Below are 10,367 nucleotides of genomic sequence, written 5' to 3' on the forward strand. Positions count from 1 at the left end.
TCTCAATCAGGCATTAGCAGATGTTCCCAGTAAAGAACTATAAAGTAAATATCTTCGTCTTTGCAGGCTACAGGTCTCTGTCACAATTACTCAACTCTGATGTTGTAGTAAAAAAGCAACCACAAAAGCAGGTAACAGGCCATAGTTTACTGACTATTAGTCTAGATTATCATATTAAATAGGATTTAAGCATTGCTAAGGTTAGTGATTTACTATCTCATCATCTCAAAACATCCACACTACCTTCCGGAGATCTCCTCCAGAACAGTATTCCATTGCTAGAAGAGGCACATCATTAATTAAAAAATTCAATTCCTCAGGTACATCACAGGCCTTTACAACATTGGCGTGGTTCAACCTAACAAGAAGGGGAAAACATAATCAAAATTTTTTTTTCCAGTGAAAAGAGACTGGGTTTGAAATGGTAGTTAATTGGGGGGCAGTGGAAGAAAGGTTGGCATTATTTATAATATTCTAATTTCTTATTTGTATAATGAAGAATTAATAATTTTCAAAATAAAATAAGATGGGGAACCTGGGAGGCTTGATGAGTTAAGCCTCTGACTCTTGATTTTGGCTTAGGTCATGATCTCAGGGTCGTAGGATCAAGCCCCGTGTCAGGCTCAGCAGAGAGTCTGCTTGGGATTCTCTCTCCCTCAGCCCACCCCCTCTAAAATAAATAAATAAATCTTTAAAAATAAATAAAATACAGAAAAAAAAAATTCTACCACAGTCACTACTATTACATTTCTATGTGCCAAACAGTACCCACTTTACATACTTTAACTCATTTACTTGTCACAATAATCCTACTATAGGTAGACTTATTAATAGTCTCATCACACAGGAGAAAACAGAAGCACAAATTGGTTAAATAATATAGGATCACACAGCAAGGAGGTGGTCAAGTAAGGATTCAAGTCTGTCAGTCTGGCTCCAAAGTCTTTATCATATTGGTTCTCCCACAATCACTTATGTTACCCATAGGTAATATATTAAAATTTTGGCATATTTCCTTCTAGCTTCAATCTGTACATAAACATGTTTTTAAATAAATGCTAAATCTCACTATATGTTGTTTTCTAACATCTTTTTTTTTAACTTAACAATGTATCATCCCAGCCATCATCATCATCATCATCATCATCATCATCAATGCAATGGATCTCAAAACTGGAATAGATTACCAGGTCCTAGAGACCTAAGAAAACAGATTCTCCATGTGCAGGGCCTAAGAATTTTTACTGTTAACAAGGTTTCCTGGTGATTCTGCCACATAGCCAAGTCTGAGAACTTTAATAGTGAACTAAGCAAAGACACTGGAGTCAGAAAGTACTTATTTCAAATCCAGATTCTATTAGCTATCAGTTATATGACTCTATGAGCTTCAACTTCCTAATTTTTTTTTTTTTTTAAACCCTTCTCTGGGGCGCCTGGGTGGCTCAGCGGGTTAAAGCCTCTGCCTTCAGCTCAGGTCATGATCCCAGGGTCCTGGGATCGAGCCCCACATCGGTCTCTCCGCTCGGCGGGGAGCCTCCTTCCCCCTCTCTCTCTGCCTGTCTCTCTGCCTACTTGTGATCTCTGTCTGTCAAATAAATAAATAAAATCTTTAAAAAAAAAATAAAATAAAATAAAAATAAAAATTAAAAAATTAAAAAAAATAAAAACCCTTCTCTTCTTTTTATTTATTTATTTATTTATTTGACAGACAGAGCTCACAAGTAGGCAGAGAGAGAGGAGGAAGCAGGCTCCCCACAGAGCAGAGAGCCCGATGTGGGGCTTGATCCCACGACCCTGGGATCATGACCTGAGCCGAAGGCAGAGGCTTTAACCCACTGAGCCACCCAGGTGCCCCTCAACTTCCTCATCTTAAAACAGGGATAACACCTAAAAATAAGGTTGCTGTGATGAGTAGAATTATTTGTAAAGCACTTAGCACACTACCTGTGCAGATTTTATTTTATTATTATTATTTTTTAAAGATTTTATTTATTTGACAGACAGAGATCACAAGTAGGCAGAGAGGCAGGCAGAGAGAGAGGGGGAAGCAGGCTCCCCGCTGAGCAGAGAGCCCGATGCGGGGCTCGATCCCAGGACCCTGGGATCATGACCTGAGCCAAAGGCAGAGGCTTTAACCCACTGAGCCACCCAGGCGCCCCAACCTGTGCAGATTTTAAAATATGCCCACTTATCCCTTTAAGAGCTTAATTTTTCTCCTCCCCTTGAGTGTAGGCTATACCTAGTGACTCATTTCTAACAAACAGAATGTGGTAGAAAAGATATTACTTCCAAGGAAAGATCATAAAAGATACGTGAGCTTTCACTTTGTTCTTTCTCCTCAGATCATTCACTTTGGGGAAAGCTAGCTGCCATGTCATGAAAATATTCAAGCTTCCCTATGCAGAGGCCCATATGATGAGCAACTGATACCTCTAGCCAACAGCCATATAAATGAGCTTGGAAGTGGATACTGCAGCTCCACTCAACATTTTACGATGTTTCAGGAGGGATCTCCTGAGTCAGAGTCACTAAGCTAAGTCACTCCCAAATTCCTAAACCACAGAAACTGTGAGATATTAAATGTTTGTTGGAATTTCTTTTTTAAATTTATTTAAGTAATTTCTACACCCAATGTGGAGCTTGAACTGATGACCCTGAGATCAAGAGTCACATGCTCTTCCAACTAAGCCAGCCAAGTGCCCCCAAATGGTTGGTGTTTTAAGCCACTACATTTTGGGGTAATTTTGTATGAAGCAAAAGAAGCACTATTCAACAAAAGTAGGTAAGAGTAAAGAAATGAGAGTAGTGATCATATTTAATGAGAAAGTATAGTGGATAAACATTGTCCAATATCCAGAAGAAAAAGATTCTGCCCACAGAGAATGGAGTCTGATAATTCCTAGCTGACTTTTTTTTTTTTTTTAAGATTTATTCGAGAGAAAAAGTGAGCACGAGCTGGGGGAGAGGGGCAGAGGAAGAAGCAGACTCCCACTGAGCAGGGAATCTAACCCAGGGCTCCATCCCAGGACCCTGAGATCATGACCTGTGCCAAAGGCAGCTACTGTTCAAATGAGCCACCCAAGCGCCCCCTCAGCTGATTTTTAAAACTAAACCTACTTAATCATAATGTGATACTATTATTTGAAATAGGACATATATATTTGATGAGGAAAAAAGACACATTCTCTAAAAGATCCTGAGAAGAACAGATTCTTATCCTCCTTCCCTATGATGACATCTTCCTAGGCTGCAGAGCTGGGGAAATACAAGTCACCAAATATACTTACTTCTTCATGATCTGGATTTCATGGCACCACCGTTCTCTGTTTTTGGTACTTAGCTCTAGGCGACATGACTTAATTGCTATTTTGACATCAAGTTCCTGTCAAAATAGAAAATCAACAGAGAAAAATACATTAATTAGGTTCTTGTGTAGATTTACTTGCTATCAAAGAAATGCTAACCTGGGAAAACAAAATTCTTTAGTTTTACTAATTAAACAGACTTATCTATAGCTTTCTTAAGTCAATGCCTTTTTAGGTAAACCATGAGACAATTAAAGCAATGCTTCAAAACTAACCTTCACCCCGGCCTCCATAAAATGAAAAACCCATAGCGAACGTCATATACAATGGGGAAAAACTGAGAACTTTTCCCCAAGGTCAGGAACAAGACAAAGATGTCCATGCTCACCACTTTTATTCAACATAGTACTGGAAGTCCTAGCCACAGCAATCAGACCACAAAAAGAAATAAAAAGCATCCAAATTAGTAAGGAAGAAGTAAAATTTTCACTATTTGCAGATGACATGATACTATACACAGAAAACCGTAAGTAAAGATTCCACAAAAAAGGACCTTGAATAGCCAAAGCAATCTTGAAAAAAGAGAAATAAAACTGGAGATATCACAATTCCAGACTTAAAATTGTTTTCAAAGCTGTAGTAATCAAAAACAGTACGGTGACACAAAAATAGACAAAAGAGATCAACAGAACAGAACTGAGAGCCCAGAAATAAACCCACCATTATGTGCTCAATTAATCATGACAAAGGAGGCAAGAATATGCAATGGGAAAAAGATAGTCTCTTCAACAAATGGCGCTGGAAAACTGGACCACTACATGCAAAAGAGTAAAACTGGACCACTTTCTTACATTATACACAAAGATACACTCAAAATGGATTAAAAACGGGTGCCAGGGTGCCTCAGTCAGTTAAGCATATGGTTCTTGAATTTGCGTCATGGCCTTGATCTCAGGGTTGTAAGACTGAGCCCTGTGTTGGGCTCCAGGGTGGACATGAAGCCTGTTCAGGATTCTCTTTCTCCCTCTCCCTCTGTCTTCCCACCATCCCTCCCCTTGCTCGCACATGTGTACACTCTAAATAAATAAATAAACAAATAAATAAAGGATTCAAGACATAAATATGAGACCTGAAACCATAAAAATCCTAGAAAAGAACACAGGGGTTAATTTCTCTGACATCAGCCATAGCAACATTTTTCTAGATATGTCTTCTAAGGAAAGGGAAATAAAGGCAAAAATACACTATTGGGACTATATCAAATAAAAAGCTTCCACACAGCAAAGGAAACAATCAACCAAAGTAAAAGGCAACCACTGAATGGGAGAAGATATTTGCAAATGACATATCTGGTAAGGGATAGTATCCAAAATATGTAAAAACTGATATAACTCAACACCCAAAAAACAAATCAGCCAACTAAAAATGGGCAGAAGACAGGAATAGACAGTTCCCCAAAGAAGATAAACAGCCAACAGATACATGAAAAGATGCTCAACATCACTCATCATCAGGGTAATGCAAGTCAAAACTACAATGAGCTATCATCTCATACCCGTCAGAATGGCTAAAATAAAAAATACAAGAAACAACAAGTGTTGGTGAGGATGTGGAGAAAAAACCTCATGCACTGTCGATGGGAATACAAACTGGTGCAGCCACTGTGGAAAACCTTGGAAAGTTAAAAATACAACTACCCTATGATGGTAATTGTACTGGGTATGTACCCCAAAACTACAAAAACACTAATTCAAAGGGATACAGGCACCCCTATGTTTACTGCAGCACTATTTACAATAGCCAATTTATGGAAGCAGCCCAAGTGTCTACCAACAGATGAATGAATGAAGATGTAGTAAGTATTAAATGGAATATTATTCAGCCATAAAGAGGAATGAAATCTTGCCATTTGCAACAACATGAATGGAGCTACAGAATATAATGCTAAATGAAATACCAGTCAGAGAAAGACAAATACCCATGATTTCACACATATGTGGAATTTAAGAAACAAGCAAAGAAAGAGACAGACAACCAAGAAATAGACTCTTAGTTACAGTGAACAAACGGATAGTTACCAGAAGGGGAGGTAGGTGGGGAATGGGTGAAATAGGTGATGGGGATTAAAGAGTACACTTACACTAATGAGCACTGAGTAAGGTACAAACTGTTCAATCACTATATTGTACATCTGAAACTTATATCACACCATATACTTAATGGAATTAAAATAAAAAGCAACAAAAAAAGAAAAAAGAAAGAGAAGGGAGAAAAATCTTGACAGCTCAAATGCCCAAGAAGATCAGACAGATACATTTTTTTTTCCTCTCAGAGGAAAAAAAATAAAAGACCTCTTGTACTAACACACTTAGAACTGAGTTCTAACAGAACAGTTCTAACATACTTAGTTCTAACATACTTAGAACTGAGCATTTTAATAATAATTAAACAAATACTTCTTTATAGAATGAACCAAATCTCTTTTACTTTTCTTAGTGATTTAAAAAAAAGTCACACTTGTCACCCAGGTTCTTAGGGAACTAACAATTTTTGTTTAGAAATACTCAGAAAAGATAAAAGTTATGAAGAGTGAGACTCTGAGGTTCTGAAGTGGCTTGAGAAGAAACAATCAATCAAACTTCAAACATATCAAAGCACAGAAGCAAAAAATGACTGAGTCTGATCCCATTACAGGTCTCTTCAGAACACCATCTCCTATACACAACTAGAAAAATACAAAGATTTGTCTCCCCAACAAACCCCTTTTTGAGCTTAGTCAAGACAGCTAACAAGGGCCCCAGCCTTCAGCATAATTAGAATAAAGACGATAATTCAGAGCTACTTGGCCTCAGCAGCAATAAATAGTTTCAATATAACCAAATCTAAACTAAAAAACCCTCCAAAATTTGTTCCTAACCTTTACATTTCAAACGACATTTTAAAAATCCTAACAATAGCTATGACTAGTAATTTAGCCAATTCTGACTGAAATTAAACCCAACCTGATGCACATTACAGGAAATAGTCAGACCTCATTACATTCCGACAACAGTAATAATGCAGCCCAGGAACAGCAGTCAGGACCAAACAGGAAGAAAAAAAAAAAAAAAAATATATATATATATATATGTGTGTGTGTGTGTGTGTGTGTGTGTGTGTGTGTGTGTGTGTGTATAGTATATAGAAGAGGAAGCAAGACATTAACTTGTATGGGATATTCTAAATGGGGGCAGAAGAATGGTGAAGGGAAGAAGCTAGATATAAGATAGGCCATGTACAGAGAAAAAAGAAAGGAGTTAGGATACACTACAATCTAGCTTAAATACAGACCTCACTCCTTTCAACCTTTCTTTTGTTTTGAGCAGGTACCTGGCTGTAGCCAGGTCCCACGTAAGCTTTTACCACCATGGAAACAATTTAGTATAACCATGAACAACATTAAGCCCTAAAACATGAGAATATTTCAGAGACAGACAGCAGTGATTGCTGCACAATATGAATGTACTTAATGCCACAGAACTGTAAAAACGATAAATGTTATCTATTTTACCACAATAAAAAAACTGGAAAATACAAAGTTAAATTAGTTTCTTTACTAAAGTGCTTCTCAGAGCTTTTAATATACTAATGTGGATTATGACTCTCCAAGTGAAACAATGTTATACACAGCATTTACCCAATGTATTTGACCACAGTATTCTTTTTTCAAAGCATTTCACATGATTAATTTTCCCAAACACATAAGCACTTTGAAAAGTGCTACCTTATTCCCTAGGAAGAATTCTTCGGTTATTTTCGCCAAGCTTCCACACTACTTCATAAATACCTTTGTTATATAGGTTACCACATTGTCTGCCTCTCCCACTAGACTTGAAATCTCCCTGAGAGCAGAAAAATATTTTTGTTGACTTGGGTACCATCAGCACCCAGTATAATAATCAGATAATAAACTATCTCACATCCTTTTCTCTTCCTCACTGTGATTTGAGAGATGTAGATAAAATACTAGGACAAGGCTTCCACCCAAACACAAAGTTATTTAAAGCTATTAAGGGAAAATGCAAAGTCAGGCTTAGAAAAGTAATGATGCTGTTTCCAATTCTTAGGACAGAGTATTTCTTCTCTTTTCACTACAGGCCCAGTTGTCAAATGTCCCAGTTTAGGGGATGAGCAGTCTAGATACCTGGAAAAGTTCCTGAGAGATTTCTAGGATTCTAAGGAACCCAAATCTCTTCCATTTAAAAAGTAATGAATTCCAGGGGTGCCTGGGTGGCTCAGTCGTTAACCCTCCACCTTGGGCTCAGGTCATGATCCCAGGGTCCTGGGTTCGAGCCCCGCATTGGGCTCCCTGCTCAGCAAGAAGACTGCTTCTCCCTCTCTCACTCTCCCTGCTTGTGCTCCCTCTCATGCTGTGTCTCTCTCTGCCAAATAAATAAACAATATCTTAAGAAAAAAGTAATGAATTTCATAGAGACAGAAAGTAAAAGTGTGGTTGCGGGGAGGCAGGGACAATGTGGAGTTATTGGGAGTTATCATTTAATGATTACAGAGTTTCAGTTCAGTAAGATTAAAACGTTCTGGAAATAGATGGCGGTAATGGTTGCATACTTAATGTACTTAATGCCACCGTACTGTACACTTAAAAATGGTTAAAATGGTAAACTTTATATATACTTTACTATAATTCTTTTTAAAAAGTGATGTGTTGATCTATCTATCCCCAGTCAGGGACCAAGAAAAACAAGGATTTTTTTTTCTTATGACCAAGCTGATGGGCAGGCTTAGAAAACAAGGCCATAGGTAACATTCCACTAGAAATACCTGGCTCCCTCTTTTCTCTTTGAGTGCCTTTTGTCCTCTCTGATTATGAGAATTATTAAATTTACTACTTGTCTAGCTGTCAACGCACTCAACACCTTAGTCCTTCACTTCCCATTCTCCCTCTCTCCAAGATGTCTTCCTATGATCTATCTAGAAAGCTGCATCACAAAATTTCCTCAGTTCGGTGACATGTGTCATTCTGACTGCCACAGAAACATGCCTATTCCTCCCAGGTATATTCTAATGTTCCCTACCTCGCACCCTATATTACAGGCTCTCTACCTATACCCCCTATTTCTTAAGATAGCAAATCCTGAATTTATTTCTCCATTCACAGATCAATTGCAAACACTTTAATAATATTATAACTGTTCATCTTACCCCATGCTTTTCACTCAGATTTATCTTTTACAAAACAATCTCTCAAAGACAGCAATTTTATCTTGACATTTCCTTTTTTTTTTTTTAAAGATTTTATTTATTTATTTGACAGAAAGAGATCACAAGTAGGCAGAGAGGCAGGCAGAGAGAGAGAGGGGGAAGCAGGCTCCCCGCTAAGCAGAGAGACCGATGCGGGGCTCGATCCCAGGACCCTGGGATCATGACCTGAGCTGAAGGCAGAGGCTTTAACCCACTGAGCCACCCAGGCGCCCGACATTTCCTTTTTTTAAAGTCAATTAATAATGGTAAAGATGATGAAAACAGCAACAATACAGCAGGAGCAGGAGCCAACATTTGAGGGCTAAACTTAGGCCAGGTACTGTACTTAGCTTTACACATACTATCTTATTTAAGTCTCAAACAGACCCAGGATGTAAATAATTATTTTAACTCTTCTACGGATGACAAAATAAAGGCTGTACTGCAAGGAATATTAGTCAAGGATCTATACCTCTAAAAGGTTTGTGAATGTCCTTCAGGAGAGCATGACCCCCCTCAAATGGCAATGCATAAGGTGGTGGGGATGTGCAACTGTGCATTTTGCTAGGGAAAGGGTTCGTAGCTTTTATTGGTATGCTGAACGATGCATAGCTCAAACATGATTATTAACTGCTGCTAAATGGTTAAACATTTTCAATTAAAGCAAAATTCCTGAGTCTGAAGTTAGACACCTACTTAGACTGTTAGGTGTCTAAGAGCACCTTACACCCAATCTACTTCCTTCCCTTAGGAAGCCATGATCACTTCACCAGCTGATCCTCACACTATTCCCTACCCAGAACCCATCCCCAAATCTGAAGCCTACCCAATGCCTCCAAATGCTTAACTGTGGACCCCATGAAACCTTTCGTGTCTATTCCAGCCCCTACAGATACGACATAGCCTCCAAGCACACACAGGAACACGCACATTCCACCAGTCAACCTCCTTCTTCAGTCCCATTTTCTCACCCATTCATGCTCGCAATACGCACTTTAATGTGCATCTGCCTCGCACACCCCAAAACTCTGCATTCGGAGACATACGCAGTGTCCCACTCAGTAAACAGTTTGTCACAACTTGACAATCATACCCGAAGTTCCCCCAAGAGCTCTATCTCACACACACTGACCCTGGCCCTCAGAGACAACCTCGGACTCAGTCACCAGACTCACAAGCACAGTTTCACACACTCACTTACTCACAGGCGGCTCACTGGCCCACAGTACTGCCCAAAGTCTCACCGACAATCTCTCACATATTGACAATCGCGGTGTTCCACAAACGCTGACAAACACCCACCGCCGCTCCCTCTCCCGCCCCACCTCACCCGATGCTGATACAGGCAGACGTTCCCAAAGCCGCCGGTGCCCAGCCGCTCCCGCATCTCCCAGGGCCCGCCCGCGCCCGGCCGCAGCCCCGGGGGCCGCTCCATGGGGCGGGAGGGCAAGCGGCCTCACGTTCCGCCACTGTTCCCAGACCGGTTCCGGCCGCCGAGGCTCGCGCTTCTTTCTTCTCGCGAGATATATGCGTCACTTCCGGTAACCGCCACGGGAAACGCCCTGCCCCAGGTACTCCCCACACCTGCGGGAGCCCAGCCAGCGAAAGGATTGCAAAGAGTGGAGCTCGCCTTCAGTTCGCTAAGTCCCTTTTTTTAATTCCTGGCTGAGAGAACCAACATATGTTTTCCCAGACTTCAAAACTATAACTCTCCATTCCTTTCAAGTCATTTTCAAGTTATCGTCTCCACCCCGTCTACATTTCTCCTTTCTTCAGACCTCTGCCATCTGTCATCCAACTCCACCACCCGCTGAACTGGCA

The 10,367-nt window shown here is 39.9% G+C and overlaps 1 protein-coding gene across 2 annotated transcripts in view; it reads right to left on the bottom strand.

Annotated features, from left to right (window-relative positions):
• LOC111144921 (conserved helix-loop-helix ubiquitous kinase) overlaps window positions 1-9,981 on the bottom strand; it is a 45,159-nt gene extending 35,178 nt beyond the window's left edge. The window contains exons 1-3 of one of the 2 annotated variants that reach the window (XM_022499529.1): window positions 9,877-9,981; window positions 3,288-3,382; window positions 244-358 (exon numbers count right to left, since the gene is read on the bottom strand). In XM_022499529.1, the coding sequence (XP_022355237.1) occupies window positions 244-358; window positions 3,288-3,382; window positions 9,877-9,981 (315 nt within the window). The remainder of the gene's footprint in view (window positions 1-243; window positions 359-3,287; window positions 3,383-9,876) is intronic. The other variant, XM_022499530.1, reaches the window with a different exon arrangement.
• Between the last annotated feature and the right edge of the window lie 386 nt (window positions 9,982-10,367).

This window comes from Enhydra lutris, unplaced genomic scaffold, assembly GCF_002288905.1.
Source record: "Enhydra lutris kenyoni isolate GAN:26980312 unplaced genomic scaffold, ASM228890v2 scaffoldscaffold12, whole genome shotgun sequence".
NCBI lineage: Eukaryota > Metazoa > Chordata > Mammalia > Carnivora > Mustelidae > Enhydra > Enhydra lutris.